This window comes from Camelus dromedarius, chromosome 8, assembly GCF_036321535.1.
Source record: "Camelus dromedarius isolate mCamDro1 chromosome 8, mCamDro1.pat, whole genome shotgun sequence".
Lineage (NCBI taxonomy): Eukaryota > Metazoa > Chordata > Mammalia > Artiodactyla > Camelidae > Camelus > Camelus dromedarius.
This window is the reverse complement of record NC_087443.1, coordinates 48,142,580-48,161,646: the sequence shown is the minus strand read 5'-3', so window position 1 is coordinate 48,161,646 and position 19,067 is coordinate 48,142,580. Positions and strand designations below refer to the sequence as shown.

The window sequence follows — 19,067 nt, the reverse complement described above, 5'->3', positions numbered from 1 at the left end:
TAATGGAACAAGGGCACTCAACACTCAGTGTTTTCTCACAGTACGTTATGGCAGGTTGGCCACTTTAAGAAAATAAAACAAAACAAAACAACAGCCCAAGTAGGAACAAGGTCAAAAAACTTGATGAAACCTGAATGATGGTCTTTGGCCCAACTTATACAAACTATCCAAACCATCCCTGGAGTAACATTACCTACCTGGGGAGCAAGTTTAATTCCTTGGGGTTTTAAAGTGACAGGATTCATTGGGGTGAGCTCCATCCCAGGTAAAAGATCATAGAGTTTGTCTTCTCTCTTGTCTCCTTTGACCTGGTATCCACGGCCCAGGCCTGTGTAAGCCAAATAGCCACGGCCTCCCAGTCCTCTCACTCCCGCAGCCCCTACAGGTACATTCATGTAAATTTCTAGGAATGTAAGAAGGCATTAAACTGAATCAAACCACCAGAAAATCACCCTGAATCTTACTGTAATGGAAAAGTTAGCCCAAGTCACATTGATTATAGCCCTAAAGATGTGTAGAGAATCCTAGGATTCTAATGTAATGAAGCTCAACATAAGATTGAGTTCACCATAGGTGTCTTTTTTTTTTTTAAACTGTCTTGGAAGAAAGCAATACTTTCTAAGATATGGATAAGTACACATGCAACTTTAAAACTTTGTTACAGAGAAAAATGTTGCAATTTCTGCCTTCAGTTAACCTTCTGTTGACATTTTTCTGTAGACTAATAAATATTGGGAAGGTGTTTATTAAAACATCCCAGCACAATATGACCACATGTATTAAACTAAGTCTTGCACTTTTGTCATTGATCAGTAAATCAGAAATGAGTTCTAGGTTCCCTAGAATTCCATCCCTGATGACCTGTTGGAAAACCAACATTTAGAAAATGTGTTTTAAGTTCAACATTTTCTCTCTTATATTCTATCAATGTGAGGCTTAAATTTCCATTGAGTTTCATTAGTAGATTCCTTTTGATTTTTTTTTGTTTTGCCACATTGCTACTTTGAGTTCCTATTGGTAGCATAAAGAGAGAAAAAATTAAATTGATTACCCTTCATCCATGAATATCATTCATTGATTCCTTACTTTTATAAGATAGGTATGTTTTCCCTTGGAGTGAAGTTTGGTTTTTTTTCCTACATTACAACTGGTTGACAACTTATATTTAATGTACGGATTATTTAATGATATGATTGTAGGTTATAAATGCACAGTGTATTAATGACATAATTTGTCATCAAATCTATAGACAGATTATCCTGAAAAAAATCCTGATGATTTCTTTTACACTACAATTTTGGGTAGAGTGACTATGAGTATGAAACTTTTAAGGCTGTTGAAGACTAGACCTCCTAGGATGGTTAATTCAGTTCTCCTGAAAAATAGTAAAACACAGTAAGACAATTTGGTTTCCACAGTAATCTGGACATGCCCCTTTGCTTCTAGCCAAGCCCAAGAATAGATTTAAATACACAGTTTGTTGCTGAATTACCCAGATTGGTGTCACATTTGGAAGATAGAACTGAGATTCTGTTGGCATTGGTGATATCGCAGCAGAACCACTCTGAAGGATCCCAATAGGCAGAGACAAACTCATTTCTTGAAAATAAAAAACGCTTTACTTATCTTTTATATTTTTGGAACTACCTGAGCTTAGAAAACTGCTTGAATGTTTGGAATTCTTATAGGATTCAATAGGAAAGATTTATTGTTTGACAGTCAGATTAAGGGCTTTTTTTGGTTTGTTTTTAGTTTTTCTACTTGGACTTTAATTTTTAGCTTCCTGTATCCTGGAAAAACAAGTTGATTTCCTTAGTAGTGTGGCTTTTTAGAAGGCATAGCACATATTTCTTGGGGGAGGTCAGATGAGAGCATCTCATATATCTGTTAGACTATATCTATGAAAATTTGTGATTTTTATATAGATGTGATGGCACTGAGTCGCCATCAAATGCACATGTGCCTTGACATGTTTTTGCTATTTGAGGTCATTGGTTTCTGTTGAACCAGACTGCTCTTAGTTTGATGTTTTGTAAAGAGTCACATATGATTGTAATATGATGGTACAATGCTAAGGGAGAAGTTAACAATTGTTGACCCAGGTTTTAGTTTGTTCAGATTTTATGAGCCCATGCAAATATCAAATGTGTGCATTAGGCCCATTTACACTATGTTCCGACCAAGTCTTTTCAATAACCAGTTGTAATGTGAAAAAAGATCCCTATGGAAGGAAAACTCTTGATATAATATTTGATTTTCAGTAAACAATTTTCCAGTTCTTTTCTCCCAGGGGACCCATCCAATTCGTCTAAGGCCATTGCAATACAAATCATTTGGAATTGCAGAGTTTTCTAAGGCAAAAGCTGATTAATGTTACCTCTAACAGAAGGGGCTCGGATAATGGCCCTGTTGCCAAGATGTCCTTTGGTGGCTGGGAAATGAGGGCTGGGGATCGCTGTGTAGGCCTGGGGGGCATAGAAGACAGGAGCTCCAAGGTAGGTTGTGGTGGGATCATAAACGTGGCCCAAAGAGTAGGTGTACTCTCCTTGCAGCATGGTGCCCCTTCCACCTGTTCCTCGGGTGTACCTAACATAACTATCCTTGTCCACTGGTTTGGCTAGGGTTACTTCAATGGGGGAACCATCCAGCACCTGGTGGAGAGAGCAAGGAACAAGCAGCATGAGAAGATATGAAGACAGCCAAGTGTGGCTGAGCCCTGGGAACATGTCTTCTTGTATATGTTAGCTTATTTGCTGCTATGTTTACCAACTGTTTCACTTACATATATCTCACCTTTTCATAGGGTCCTGTTTTGTGTGTGAGCTGAGTTTTCCCTGAGTAGTTTGTTGGTACATTGCACATAATCTGTCAGCAGGTTTGACAGTGAAACACTGGCCACTGTCCAGTGACAGTGTTATACATTTTTAAGGGAATACAGACACCAAGACAGAGAATTATGTAATATTTTTATGTGAGATACATTTTAAATTACGTATTTATATAATTATATAATGATAAAAAATTTTAGGTTAATTATGGGTGGAATATAATCTCCAATAACTTCAATGCAATGAAGATGAAAAGAAACCAATAAAGAGGTCTTATCAATTGTTAACACCTTGGGATGGGCAGCCTAGTCAGGCCTTTCCAGCTACCAGCCCAGCTAAATGTCTTACCCTGTAGAGCAGCTACACAATAGGTAAGATTTTAGTGGGAAAGAAGAGAGCCTTAAAAGTGAAGCCCTACTTAAGGACAAGGAATCACTGAGGCTCCTACATGGTGCCCTAGAGGTACTTTCTTATGAAGCAACCTTTCAATCTGCTAAACACTTGGGAACTAACAAACAGGGATGGCTGAGCAGTACAAAGTTTCTAAAGTCAGGCCCTACAGGCCCTACTTAGAACTTGTCCTCAAGAATTGCTGAAGTGGTCCTTATCTTATGCAAGTTGTTGACATTTTGCACACAGATCCAGATGTTGAAGATAACAGCTTTGTGTAGATCTACAAGTGCGACTTTCATGTATTGCTTGCACCCTCAAGAGACAAAGATGGTTCTCGTCAAATACTTGATAGACTGATGTATTTCTTATCAAAGAGACAAAGTGTTTTGAGGAAGCATTTGTGGCTGCTTTTAAATAAGAGTATTATGTTTTTATAAAGAAAACAAACGATGTAAAGTGTTCCTGCAAAAATTCCCTTTCACAGCAGCTCATGATTTCAGTGGGTGTTTCAGTGGTTCCTGGACCATTGAAGTCTGCTGGATGAAGTTTGTGCCTTCTGGGCATCCTGATCATTTTAGTCAGCCTCTTGTTCCTCGTTTCATGTATCTTCCCTACTTTTTAGTAGCAGGAGCCACTATCAAATTTGTTAGATGAGGCAAACTGAGATAGAAGTCAGCTGATATTCAACTATCTTATACCGATGTTGTTTTAATTAGAAGAAACAAGTTAGAGTAGTGAAGGAATGGGGTGATCTTGGATGTAAGATTCTTTAAAAAAATTTTTTTATAGAAGTATAGTCAGTTACCATGTTGTGTCAATTTCTGGTGTATAGAATTATGTTTCAGTTACACACATACATACATAAATTCCTTTTCATATTCTTTTTAATTATAGGTTAGGATATAAGACTCTTTATCTTCAGTCTTGTCTTAAGGAAGATGAGAGACCCATATAAGTCTCTGCCTATAGGCACTTCCATGTCAAGAGAAGTTTTTAATGAAATGATTCTTCATTGCAAAGTCAGATTTCTTACTGTAATAGATTTTGTTCTGCATTCTTCTGCCCCTCTAACAGTGTTTTAAACTTAGTCCTGTATTTTACTTATTTGATTTAGACATTTCAAGATCTAGGACAATATCTTACTAATCTAGGACAATATCTTACTATCTTACTATAGCCCCAAGCACAGCAAAATTTCTTGCACATTCACAAGTCTTTATAGAATAAATGAACAATCACATGCAAAGCTCCATTCATCACCTGTTTCTCCAAAAAGGCTTCCCTTCTGACTTCCCTAACAGCATTATCCTGGTCTCTTATATTGAAAACCTATAATGACTCATCCTTCTTTCTCACTGCTATAGCCAGTCAGTTCCTGGGCCTTTTGAATTCATCCCCTGTAATCCTGCATAGAGCTCTCTCTGGCATTCCACTTCTGCCCTGTTCAAGTCCTTATTTCTTCCCGTTTGAGTGACAATAATAGTTTTTTAACTGCTTCCAATTACATCTCTCTCCCTACTCTATGGAACTTGAATTCTTAATAGGCTAATTTCCCTAATTTGTTAATGGGATCATTACTCCACTGCACAAAAATACTTCTAAGCCTCCCCTTGTCTAATAAGTTAAATATAAATACCCATATGTATACTCAAAAGCCTTCATAGTTCCTAGGTAAATTTACTTTTGATTTTCTCATACCACATGATAGTTAAATATACTTACAAAATTTAGTACATATATTTAATAATAATACTGAATATATATTTAGATGCATAATACATGTATACATTGCTCTAAAAATATCTAGCTGTAAATATATCTAGCTGTCAAAATTGGGAACAATTTGAATACCTTTCCATTGTGATTATTCCAGTGTAATTATTTAGCATTTAATTATCAGTGTCTCTTGTCAGCAAGCATCATGTATCCTCAGGAATGTTTTCAAACTGAGAAACCAATCTACAAACTGTTTTCAAAATAACATTTTTATGACACTTAATGTAATAATCAATAAAGAAGAAATAATGTTTTGCTTCATAGACATGTATTTAAATATGCATTAATTTTTGCTTTGGAGTTTTCTTTTTTGTATTTTGTATGTTGGAGTATCCCCCCACCACCCCAGGACCCAAACACTTCTGTAGGTCCTGGAATAGCTCATAAGCCCAAGCCCCACTGTCGCCCTCCAGATCCACTCCCCACTGTCTCCAGCCTCTCTGCTCCAGGAGAGTGTTCTGTACGGAGTTCTCATCAGGGCTCCTGGGCCTTCATGATTATGATTGGATTTGGCCAATGGGGAGCACTGGTAGGAGGTTGGAAGGAGAGATAACATTGAATTCCGGCCATTTCGTTTCTTGGCTCCTTGTCTGGGAGGTCACCTTGGCCTGGATGTTTCCATTGGCCAAAGGTCATTAATTTTCTCAATGAGACCTGCTCTTTACAACCGTCTCTCCTTCAGGCTTCCCTTACTTCTCCAGGCCCTTGTCCCCTTGGCCCCAGGAGTGCATGAGCCCTAGGTTCCTGAACTGTCTCTTTTAATTCCCCTGTCCCACACTTACACCTTTTCAGTTGGTCCTTTGCCTTCTGTCTCCTATTAGGACTGACTGATGAAGGCCCTGCAGGTGAAACAGGCCTGTGTGTGTGAGGTTCCTACCAAAGCAGTCTACCTTGACTGTTCTCCAGTCATATCTTGCTCTTTCCAAATTCTGTGCCTCTGTCTGGACAGTCTCTCTATTTCCATATTTTTTTGAAATTCTGCCCAATTATCATGGCTTCGCTGAAATATTATCTTCTTATATCCATGAAGATTTTCTGATTCTCTATGACCCACTCTTTATCTCTTTGAACATTCTCACCCCTTCTTACCTTTTTTAAAACAAAACTTGTCTGACTGGACTTTGCAAAGGTGTTTGCATACTGGTTTTAACCCTCTAGCTGATTTTAGCCCTTTGATAAACTTCTTCAGTTTGACCTTTTTACATCCCAAACATGTAGCATGGTAAGTGGGCTACAAAAGCTTTTTAATGTTTACTGGATTAATAAGTAAATATATTGGTTTCTATATACAAATCAGAAGTAAGGATACAGTAGTGAGTTTTCCCCCCTGACTCTTGGGAAGGTGAAGAGATTCCAAGGCTTCCAGAGTTGGAAGATCAAACTCTGAGGGCAGAATGATAACCTGACATCTTTTCTCATCATTGGTCTCCAAAATGCTGCACAACAAAGGTGGTAATCTCTTTGAAATAATGAGAGAACACTGGTTTGGGAAAAGCACCTTGGAATAATCCACTCCCATTCCCTCTTCTAAAGAATCTGAGAGCCAGTGGCTTGTCCAAGTCAGCCAAAGTTAGAGCTAGAGCTGGACGTGTGAGCCACATCTCCGTTGTATTTTCGTTCACTCCTTTTCTGCTCATCTTAGATGGACTGAGGCAGCCATGTCAGAGATGGAGAAAGCCTGAGAGACAGACTTGCAGGATTGTTCTCTTGCATAAATCATCCACACCAAACCTGGATGGATTCTGTATGTATTTTCCCTTTGTCCTACATTACCTTCCCATTTAAAGCTTTCATCGCCTCCACTGCGTCTTCGCGGTTAGTGAAGTGCACGAAGGCATAGTCTCGGATTTTCTTCACCCTCTCCACAGCACCTGGCAGTAGAGTGGAGCAGCCCCATTAGCATACTTGAGGTAGCACTGAACAAGGTATAGTATAGCATTGAGCTTCCAAGAGTGTTGGGTCTTTTTTTCTTTTTGGAGAATCGATATTTGAGTAAGGATCTCATTGAGAATATTTTCTGTGTCCAGTTTTAAAATTCTGCACATTCAACAGAAGATTTTGTTTGTATTTTTTTCACTAACACGTTCTGCCTTATTATAATTAGTTATGGATTTCCCTTTCCACATCCTACATTATTAAGATCTTTGAGGGTAGGAGCAGTATCTTGTTTTGTAAATTATATAATGTAAAAGATAGTACCTTATACAGAGAATATTTGAGTAGAACTCAATTATTGGTCATCTTATAAATGAATATTTAGATTACCTTTTTAGATTTTATAGTTTTCCCCCCAGAAATGTACCTTATCTCTTTTGATCTATATAGTAAAGTTTTAGAATTAGGAGAGACTTCAGCAATTATTTACTTTCATTTTTCTTTTATTCATTTTACCGTAATTTATTTTTAACTTAAAGATTAGGGATCTAAGGTTCTGACAAGTAAACAGGATTTATGAGTTCACACAGCTCTCCCATCTGCTTATCTGATACTCTTTTGATTAAAAAAAAGTTTCTGAAAGAACCTCTGAGAACCAAGATAATTCCTTATCATACTATTCATAATATCAAAAGGTAGGAAACAGTGTAGATATCCACTGATTCTAACATGAGGCATGTCTTTAAGAGAAGCATCCACACATAAGCAAAAGGATCACGAATAAGGATGTTGATGATTCCAGTCAATTGAAATAGCAAAAATAAAACAACTTAATGTTCATTTTCACGAGAGTGATTAAATCAGGCCCATTCACAATAAATAACACTAAGGAGCCTTTAAAGAGGACAAATAGGCCTATATATACTTACATGGAAAGATTCAAAACCTGTTACTAAATTTAAAAAGTTACAAAATATTAAGTATAATACTATAGCATTTATGATTATGATTTTTAAAAACCCCAACCCATATACGTGTGCATATAAATGTGAATACACGTACAGAAAGGGAACTGGAAGGAGAAAGATCAAACTGTTAACAGGAGTTACTTTGGAAATAAGGAGAAAAGCTGGGGAGAAGACAGGGGTCTTTCATATTTTAATTTATATACTTTGGTATTTTACAAATATTTGCAATGTTAATTTATATTATTTATATATTTTATATGATATGTTTTATATAATAATTTTATATTTTATAATAATACATTTCAATAATTTATATATTTTAATATAGAAATATCATAATTTATATATTTTATAATAATTTATATATTTTATACAATTATGTTTATTTATATTATTTATATTATTAAATAAGAAATCAACCTAATCTATTTTTATGTTAGGGGGACTGCAATATATATTAAAGGTGATGTGTAAAAATACAGTTCTACCAAGACAGTGGAACTTTATATTTCACACTTTATTATTAAAATGTTCCTTACTCAATTGTAGAAATAGAAATTTTGCCCAGAATAAAGGTGAGTTAGAAACTTGTTTAATATTAACTTGTTAGTTTAGCTTGCAAATTATCGTCTTTTTGTTACATTCACTTGGGTGTATCTTGAGAGGCCGTGTTTTCTTCTATCCTTAGTTTCTAGAGACAATCTAGGATGGGACCCAGTGCCAAGGAGGGCCAGAAGAGGAGATAAGTTCTCTCTTCTTTCCCTCTCCTTGTCAAAGTTGAGTTATCCACCTGTCCTCTTAGATTCAAGGTTGCACAGGCAGTTAGGGTTTCTACTCTACCACACAGTTCAGTGGCTATAAACTGTCTTCCTTTGGAATAATGGCAGGTCTGTAATGTAAGGGTAATTTAAAAACATCGTGGTACTTCTCTTCTTTCTCCCCTCAGCATTCAATCTTTGACTTCTTATGACAGTGGTTGTCCAGGGCAAAATTACCTGGCTAAGCTGAGAAAATAAAGGTATTTGAGATCATGAACCATGGGACATGTAACTAACTGAACTTCTAATATGGTCTCTTTATTCCTTCAGTGTAAAGTGGGATAATTATTTTGACTTAATCTCATGACTTGTCTTGGTAATTAAGAAGTAAAAGATGGGCCAGTGAGGACCTCTACCTTTCCAGCCTTTGCCCCATTCACCCCCAGACCTACTGAATGTGAAACTCTGGGGGCGGAGCCAGCAATCTGTTTTAACAAGCCCTCCAGGTGATTCTGAAGCTAAATGGTTTTCAGAAAATCTGATTTTGTAGAATAACTATAAATGGAATTTCAGCAGATACCCTGAGGCTACGCTGGGGAAGAACAAACATTTTCAGGCCACAGTTTCTGTTTTGATTGCCATTGATTTCTCTGAGTAGCAACATCATATTTTGAGGTTAATCAGGGTTAAAATAATATATGGTTAAATATTTGCAGGGAAAAAACTGTTTAATTTTGCTGAATCTGGTGTTAACAAACTTATTTGACCATGTACCCCTTTTATCAGTAGATCTACTAACAGTTTATAGAATTAATGTTCCGCAGAACTGGCTTTGGGAAATGCTTGTTTGGACCCTGTTTCTTAAAGTGCTTTTCCTGTCTTGGTGTTGCAGTTTCTATATGAGAAAAAAAAGAGATAGGGAGTCAATCCTGTGGTTTAAAATTGATAATGGAAAGTACTGACAAGGTGAGCAGCAACTAATTATTTGCCTCCACTTTCCCTTTTCCTTCCTCTTCACCCAAATGAATTTCCTAGAACTGTCACCTCCTTACTTAATTATGTACCTAAAATCACAATCCTAATCCATTAGACCAGCAGTTCTCAACTGGGGGCAGTTGTGCCCTCCCAGGTACAAAAATGTCTAGAGACATTTATGGTTATTACACGTTGGTGGGTGGCCTGGGATGCTGCTAAAACTCCTGGAATGCACAAGACAGACCCCCACAGCCAAGAGTGATCTGTTTAAAAATGTCAAGAATACTGAGATTGAGAAACCTGCATTAAATCCATACTTATGGCCATGCATTCATTAACACAGCAAATATTTATTGAGCATCTGTTAGGTCCAGGCACAGAGAGGGGAGCTGAGGAGACAGCAGAAACAAAAAGAACTCATGGAATTTATAGTTTAGTGAAGGAAATATGTATTCATTAAATAATAACATGGAAACATGTAAAATTATAAAAATATTGGTAAATGTTACAGGACCATATGTCCCTGTTTTCTACTCCAAAGGTAGGAATATAGTTTTAGCAGTCTGTATGCAATTATGAGAATGATTATTGAAAGCTATACTATTTATACTTATGGGAAGTCATCTCAAGCATGTGTTTAAAGTGCATTTTGAAAAGTTAATCTCATCTGGTATGTCCTACCTGGTTTAATATTGTTGAATTCTTTCTCAATCATCTCTTCAGAGGTAGACAGCATTAGATTTCTTACATACAGGATTTTCACTGAAGACATCGTGTCTTCATCAACTTCTACTTCCGGTTCTGCCCAGTCTACTGCAATAGGATGTCCCCATAACTGAATTCTTCCTGTTGAAAATGGTCAGAAGTATGATTAATTATATAGAAATCAGAACAACATCATCTCAGTTCATACTAATGGCCTCTTAGATTGAACTGAACCTTGAGGTCTTGACTGAGCAAGAAGATTAATATTAAAAGAGGTGATTATTGATTTTAAGAGACAGTCCAAATAAATCTATGAACTGGCTAGAAGGGAGTTCTGTAAGACAGCTGGCTTATTATAATGATTGAGTATAAAGGGAAGTAGGATGTGGTTTGAAATGGAACAGAAATGAGGCAGCAGTAGGCACATTTGTGTCTCAGAACATTTCTCACAGGGTGGAGGTAGTCATTGAAGATGGCGAAGGGGAGAAAGGGAAAGAATGGATTTAGGGCTCAGACATAAAGAGTCTGACTTCAGGAAGCATTAGAAAGGTCACAAAGAAGTATGTCTGCTGCTGTTGGAATGCATGTGTCCAGGTGCCACTGCTGAGCTGTCCAAAAAAACGGTGCATGGGGAAGGGTGGGTATGGCTTAGGCACCTCTAGTTTGTTCACTGACCCTTGTACTTGACCAGAGATCTGGTCAACTGTATTCCCTCTGTGTTCTCTCTCTGTCAGAACATGGTCAACTCAGGAATCTAGAGAAAGGGTTATTATATTTTTCCAAATTAAGACAAAGCACAATTGGAGAGCCTATGATGAGAAACTGAACTCATCTTAAAAAGGTAGATGTTACCATGACTACACATATTTTTGTATTGCTATAATTGCAATTTATGAGTGGCTCACCCTCTACTATGTGTTTCCCACATTCTGTCTCAGTTCCTTCTCACAGTAACACTGTAAGGACGGGAATGACTTTCTCAATTTTATAGGAGCGGAAATGAGCTTTTGAGAGGATAACTTGCCCAGATCGGTTTCAATTCTCCACTGCTCGCTTTTGTTTTTTGTTTACTCAAGCCCAATGTCCCTACATAGTGCAGATCCATGTTGAAGTGATGAGAGGAGGGTGAGGGTCAACTCAATTTCCAAATTGGATTGGAAATTTTGTTTATTTTTTATTTGTTGTTTCAGAACAAGTTATATCCTGGAAGCAATAAAAAGCTTGAGAGAACAAAATCAGAAATTCTCAGTATTGGTAAGGGTTTAGTTGTTTAATTATTACACACAGGAGGCAATTATTTTCAATCAAAATGCATCGTTTTGTGGGACTAGTATAGCTCAGTGGTAGAGTGCATACTTAGCATGCACAAGGTCCTGGGTTCAATCCCCAGTACCTCCATTAAAATAAATAAATAAACCTAATACCTCTCACCCCCCCAAACAAACAAAAAAAACCCAAAATTTAAAAAAAAGTTCATCCTTTTATTCCTTGAAAAGCAGTCAATGAAAGCATCTGTGGCGCTGACTTTCTAAAACCCAAGCAAAGAATAGACACAACCTAATGAGTTATCAACTCCTAGAGGGGCTGGCTCTTGCTGTTCCATCTGGCTGGCTGTCTTGTTCTGTCTTGCATCCCAGAGAATGCTTTCTCCATTATTCTCTTTCCCCTTCCCTTTCACTCCCCTTCTACTTCTCCCTTCCGTATCCTTCCATTCCCTTCTTTTTCTGTGCTTTACGTGGACTTTGCGAAAGGTCTCCTCCCAAGATCCCTAAGGTTCCCAGGTAACTCTGTTTTCTGTAGCCCAGTGGTTCTCAACCTCGGCCCTACATTGGAAGAGCTTTAAAAAATACTGAAATATGAATTCCACTCCATGGTGAGTTGGCTGGACCCAGTTCCTTTCCACCTGCAAGAACAGACTCAGTCTTTCAGAATTTTGTGAGTCAGTTGATGTCACCTTGGTAGCATGAAATAAGCCACAGTGGGAGTGTCAAGACCAATGGGAATCCAAAAATGCTACAAAACAGGGCTTTTGATTTTCCCCTGGGAATTAGCTCATCACTGACCTCTGGACCCTTCTTCCCTTCTTTTTTTTCCTTGTTTCTTTTTTCAAGCGGGGAGGTAATTGGGCTTGTTTATTTTTTTAAATGGAAGTAGTGGGGATTGAACCCAGGACCTCATGCATGCTCAGCATGGGCTCTACCACTGAGCTATACCCTCCCCTCTTTCTTAATTCTGATATAAGTGGTATGGGCCTGAGGATTTTTAAAGACACCTCAGTTAATTCAAACAAAATTGAGAACACTGTACTAGCCCATTGGCTTTTGCCTTCCCAGGCTGGGATTATGGAGAGTCATTCACAGGCCTGAAAATCTGCAAAAGGCTGAAGAGGAAAGAAGGGGGAGGAGGTGCAGGAAGCAGTGATTTCCATACACATCCCTGGGAAAGTCACATTGGAGAGTGACTTGTGAACATGCGCTTTGCAGTCAGACAAGTTCAAATAACAGATCAATGATCCTGTCTAGGAAACAACCTTTCTAAACATCACTTTCCTCACCTGTAAAATTGGGATAATGCAAGTACTTACTTATTACGGTTGTCGTGAAGGCACAAGAAGATGCATATAAGGGATTAAATTTATTGCTTTTAAACGATAATTCAATAATGTACTTTCCTCTTGATAATTTTTGGTCTGTTTTTCGGTATGTATAGTTTCCTTAGAATATATACTGTTTTGAGTCCAATGTGAATGGTGTCATTCACTCAAATTAGATTGATTTTTTTTTAAGAATCTCCCTTGTCATTTAGAAGAAAGCAATGTACTTTGTGGATGCTTAACAGATGTTTCCATACTAAGCAGTTCCCCAGGTGTTCCTGTTTTTTTCCTGTGCAGATGAATGGCCAGTATCATTAGTTGATTGATTTAGCAGTGGATCATAAAATTTGACTACACAACAGAATTTTCTGGAAAACTTAAAATACCACTGCCCCAACTCTGCATCCCAGAGCAGCAGATTCAGTTAATTAGAGGTTACTTTGGGGACTAGCATTGTTTAAAAACCTTCTCATGTTATTCAAATTTGTAGCCCACCATGGACAAGTCTTGATTTAATTGACCAAATCTCAAACCTGTGGTCTCAGGAGCAGTAGCATCCTGGGAACTTGTTATAAATGCAAATGATCAGATCCCATCCCAGCCCTCTTGAATCAGGAACGCTCACGGTGAGGCCCCAGCAATCTGCGCTTTAACAAGCCCTCCATGGGATTCTGACGTAGGCTAAAGCTAAAAACCACTGTTGGAACTTTTTTTCTGAGCATCCTTAGAATACTTTGATAACCTCTGAATCGGATGCAACAACTGCGTTCCGTGTGCACCTCAGTAAAGATGCAGTGTCAAGGAGCTGCCAGTGTTTGAGGAGGTAGGAGGTGAGGGAGCCCGAACACCACTTTAGACAACAGTTTTCTCCCTGTCTCAAGTCTGGATCAATTAAGAAGGAAAAGCTTCTTGTGGTCCTTGCTTATCATGTTTCTTAAAGATCTCCTTAATCTTTCAAACTAGGCTCTCCAGAGGCTTTCCCATTACTGAAATTCTGTGCTGTTTAATCTACGGTGAAGTAATAAGTGGATGTCCAAATGGGTAATAGGTTTTCCTCTCAGGCTTCAGCAGAAATGAAACAATCTGCTCTGGCTGGCTTACTCCCGACTGTGCCACATCTTGTTAGTCCGCTGACGAGGCAGTCTGACTAAAATCCAGCTGACTGAAACTCGACTCAGCTGAGGCCAACTTAAAGGGCCACAGGCGAGGGGCGGGGCTGCCTCAGGTCCCCGGGCCGCGCGGGGAATTGGGGCGCGGGGGTGGGGGGGTGGGATGGGTAGGGGTGGGAGAGTGAGGTAGCCTCTACAGTGCTCCATCCTGGACAGAAAACCCATGGGGCCAACTCAGGCCTCCAGTGGTGGACGCATAACACAGTGCTGGAGAATTCCTGACGCCCAGCTGCTCAGCCCTGCCCCAGCTCAACTCAGGTAAAGACAGAAGCCGTTTCTGCGTCAGTGTGCTATTTTTTCTTAGGAAGGGAAGCTGACAGGAAGTTCCATTTCGCTAGGAACACTGGCTCCTGAAACTCCCCCATTTTGGACCCTCTTTCACTGCCATCCTCCTGAACCCCCAAGTGAGTGTACATATCTGTTTTTACAGGAAATGATGGAGGAAAGTGATTAACGCGGGCTGGAGTAGTGGAAGCTGGTTTCTCAATGAAGTGGTGGCTAAGCTGGGGCTTTGAACACTGGGAGTCAGTAGAGGAGGAGGTGCAGGTCCCTCTAGTAGGGGAGACAGCATTAAGAACAGAGGATACAGACACGAGCATGGCGTTGTCTAGGACATTGAGGAGTTTGTCCTGATAGAAAGGAGGTTTTTAATTGAGAAATGGAAGATACAAATAGGGTTGAAAGGAAATGGGGCCCTGAATGAAAGGCCTTGAGGCTCAGAGGTTTACTCTGTATCGTGTATGCAGCAACAAGTCGCCGAGTATGTTTGAACTGAGGCGGGAAGCCCCATTAAAAAGACTGGCAGGACCCCTAGGCAGGGCCGCTGCTCTCCTCCCACTAGCGTCCGGTTCCCTGGCCCAGAGGCTCTATCTCACATTTTGCCTCTAAAGCGGCTAACTTACACCTAGAATTCTATTGGTTCCCTGAGCTCACTTTCCTTCACTCCTGATTGGTTATTCTCTCACTTCTGATTGGTTATTACTCTCACTCCTGATTGGTTATTACTCTCACTTCTGATTGATTATTACTCTCACTTCTGATTGGTCCACTTCCCTAACTTCTGATTGGTCCATTCGTAGTACTTCATTTGCATGGAGCTCACTCCTGATTGGGCTATTTCTACAAAGCTTGTTTCTGGTTGGTCAACTTATCTTGTACTTTATTTGCATACGATGTTGCAAAGCGTGAAACTGGCAGCCTATAAAAGGCCTGTGTGAACCTACAGACTGCAGAATTTGAAGTGGTAAGTTCTCTGGGCTCCTTGGCGTAATAAACCTGAGTTTTCCAATTTTCTGAGTGCTGCTTGGTCTCTTGCCTGGATCCAGGTTGTTGTTACAACTGAGCTGTAACATCGAGGTGTAACACATTTTTCTGCAACAGAACTACTGAGTGAGTGACATTACAGCCTGTCAACAAAGAGAGACTGAATTCCTACTGTTTGGGAGAACTTGGAGAAAAAGGTGCCATAATTGAGGGACACTAATCTAATGGTAGTGTTCAGGATGGAGTAGGCAGAGAGTGGGGTGCATCAAAGAGAAAGCAGAACTGAGAAAGTAATTAGGAGACCTTGCAAAAATAATCTGAGGCGAGGGATATACATGTTTAGCCTACAGTGATGGCCTGAGAACAAGATGGATATGAGGGACATTTCAAGAGCAGAATTGTTGGTGTTGAAGATGATAGCAAAATTCCAAGTTCAGGTCACTGAGAGGCTAGGTACACACCGTGAGGAGTTTTAGTGATTCTGTGCACATGTGAGTAGATGGCTTGCCCACCGGTGTAGTGAGTGGAAGCTTTAATGATAAAAATATCCACCTCTCAGAACAAAAAATTTTACTGTTAAAATGTTAGATACCAATTTCATCCTCCCTAATCCTTGTAAACGTTCTGTTTCCTATGTTTTATACATAGGAAAATCTTATTATACATGTATAAAATTTATTAGTATATATTATTTTGGATATTAATATCCACCTCTCTAATAGATTCAGCAATTTTGGGGGGCTAGCTCATATTTTTTACCTTAAGCTGCCTTCATGAAAATATTACTAAAACATCTTCCCGCAGCTCCAAAGCCATCTTCCAATTTTGAAAATTTCTAGAGGGCTAATCCTATTGGTTTTATTTTCGAGAATGTGTACAAGGGCAGCTTACTTCTAGGTGTTTTTGTTGCTGTTCTGCTTTGCTTTTAATTCTGGTGGCTCTTCCATAGTGCTTAAGAGAAGAGCTGATTTCAATGTATTCAGTCTGCCTTTCTTGAAATCTTTTATTTTAATATTAGTTCATTTTAATATCTTTGTGTAAGTTTTGGTGAATATTTTAGAATAAGCAGAGGACTTTAGCCATTTTTCCCTAAGTTGATCTGACTGGGGCAGTGTCTTGGAGTCTTCTAAACTCAGGAATTCATAGTTGTTGCCCAAATTGGACCTATCTGCCTAAAATAGCTTTCTAGGAAAAGCTATTGTTTCTAGTCCCTGAAATTAGACAAATTATTAGACACTAGGGAGTCATAATAAAAGTATGTCATTTAATTGTCCTTGGGAAGGTGTATCACCTGCAGGTGGATTATTTCTACATTGTAATGGAGAACATACTCGATTTCTAATAAACCTGATGACAAAAATCATATATAAAGATAACTGTTGATTGACAAATTTACTTTTAGAAGATTCTTCCGTTCAAGGATTTAGTATAGAGTTGCTATAGCTTAAAGTTCTGGATATCTCCCTTGCAAATACATGGGATTTAAGGCACAGAATGAAGAGTTTTCGGAACGCAGTCTGTGAACACTTCAGGGAACTGAATCAACTGTGAGATAAGGAGGAAGAGTTTAAAATATAGCATAAGCAGAGATAAAGAGCCAAAAAAGAACAACAAGCTTTTGTCTCCTTTGCTGAGGAGCACAGCAGCACGAGGCAGGCAGGCGGGAGTGGAGCAGTCTCCCCTTTGAGGAGGGGATGCGAACCTGGTAGAAGCTTCCTCCGGGCCATGGCCGCCGCCCGATGACTCTCGTACTCCACGAAGGCAAAGCCCCGGTTTTTGGTTTTATCCGCCGCACTCGGGTAGACGATGACATCCACCACTCCGTCGGTGACCTTTTTCATCTCTGATAAGATTTCTTCTCTCTTTTTAGTTTTCAGGATTCCCCCTACGAACAATCGGCAGTTGTCCACGCTGGCACAAACCCCTAGGAGGCGTCCATTTCTGCAGGAACAGGCATTTCTACTGGTGAGAATCCCTGTGTGATTCAGTCAGTTTAAGATGAAGTTGAGGGTGGGGAGGGTATAGCACGTACTTAGCATGCACAAGGTCCTGGGTTCAATCCCCAGTACCTCCATTTAAAAAAATAAATAAATCTAATTACCTACTTCCAACCCCTCAAAAAAAAAAAAAAAAGAAAAAAAAAGAAAAAGATGGAAGTTGAAAATGTATGGCCCTGGCCCTGGCCCTGATAAATGGACTGTGGATATGAAATGTTTGGTTGTCTTAGTGTTTTAACTGGTTTTAGAAAGCTGTAGCTGCTTTTGAGAAACTGGAAGGTCTGTCAGCATTGGCTCTACGTTGTTAAAGGGAAAAACGTATTTGAAGCTGAGTAGCATCTGCTGTCTTTAGACTAGATGTAGATTCACTATTACTGTCAGTCCTCACCACTCCCTAATACATCCCCCGTCTTGAGGCCTTGATACCTGGCCCACTCTACCCATGTCACCTGCCTGGCTGCCCTGGAGGTATCTGAGGTTGCAACCCGTGGTGCTCCCTTTCTGTTCCAACTGAATAGAAGCTTTTTCGACAGGATCACTATTCAAGATAGTCCCTATCCAGAACAGATTTTCATATATTATTTGGCTGACACAAGGAGCCTATGAAATGGGCAGAAGTATTGTTTCCATTTTGCAGTTGAAGAACTTGGGACTGCAAGAAATTAAGCGACTTGCTTAAGACTTTGTAGATTTTAAGAGATAAAATTGGCCTGTGGACTCAGTTCAATCCCTGTTCCTTCCACTGTACAGTGTTGCTTATTAGCAAGTTGACAGATGCTTTCATTGGCAAGGTGTAGTTTGGTTCAACTTTTCTGGGGGACATTTGGCAAAATGTATCCATGGTCTTAAGTGTGCAGAACCTTTGACCAAATAATGTCCCTTTAGGGGGAGTGTCTTTAGGAAACAGAGATGAGCACCAGCATTTTTGTGCCAAGTTAGTCTCTGCTACTATTTAAAATAGCCTCCAAATTGGAAATGAGCAAAATAATCCATCATACGGGACTGGTTTAATGTATCTCAGCTGCAATGACATTGACTCTGGGGCTGGATATTTCCTCATTGTATACCGTGATATGTTTGTCATTCCAGGTTCTTGTCCACTAAATGCCAGTAGCCACCCGTTAGGTCATCCAAGAATGCCTCTTCATCTTTGCATAATGTCCCATAGGGTGGACAATACTGCTTCTGGCTGAGATTCACTGGTAGATAAAAGATTGGCATTCATAACATAGAATGCTCTGTAGTCATTAAACATAGTAGTGTAGGAGAATATTTGCTGGTTGAAAAAAGCAGTTCACATTATGCTGCTAGATTAGAAAAAAGTCTGTAAAACGAGTATGTGAGAAGGTCATTTTGATTAAAACTATAGAAAATCTAGAAAGACAATAAAAAGTCAACATAGCAATGATTTGGGGGAAATAGGGTAATGAAAGAATGGTTTGAACTTTTATTACTTTTTTTTGTTGCTGTTTTTATGTGTGCATATTAGCCTATGTGATTTCTGTAATAATACGAAGTTATTAAAATTGGATAAAGTTCTCTTTACAAAAACCACTCATTTGTCATGAATAAAATGTACTCAGTCAGGTGAGTGGGAGATTGCTCTGATTTCTTGAAAGTAGTGGTTCTCAGTTGTGACTCTGACAGGGGTTGAGCCCCTGTGCTCATTGTCTTCCATGCTTTGCTGAAGAACCAAGGACCACATATCAGATCTTTGGCAAGTCCATCTCCGTTTGGTGAATATTGCCCTAGGAATGTGGTTTTTCT

General features: G+C 39.1%; 1 protein-coding gene across 3 annotated transcripts in view; it reads right to left on the bottom strand.

Annotated features, from left to right (window-relative positions):
• A1CF (APOBEC1 complementation factor) overlaps positions 1-19,067 on the bottom strand; it is an 81,071-nt gene that overhangs the window by 13,652 nt on the left and 48,352 nt on the right. For 2 of the 3 annotated variants that reach the window (XM_064488174.1, XM_064488176.1), the window contains exons 5-9: positions 17,006-17,244; positions 10,255-10,419; positions 6,771-6,868; positions 2,378-2,651; positions 198-403 (exon numbers count right to left, since the gene is read on the bottom strand). In XM_064488174.1, the coding sequence (XP_064344244.1) occupies positions 198-403; positions 2,378-2,651; positions 6,771-6,868; positions 10,255-10,419; positions 17,006-17,244 (982 nt within the window). The remainder of the gene's footprint in view (positions 1-197; positions 404-2,377; positions 2,652-6,770; positions 6,869-10,254; positions 10,420-17,005; positions 17,245-19,067) is intronic. The other variant, XM_064488175.1, reaches the window with a different exon arrangement.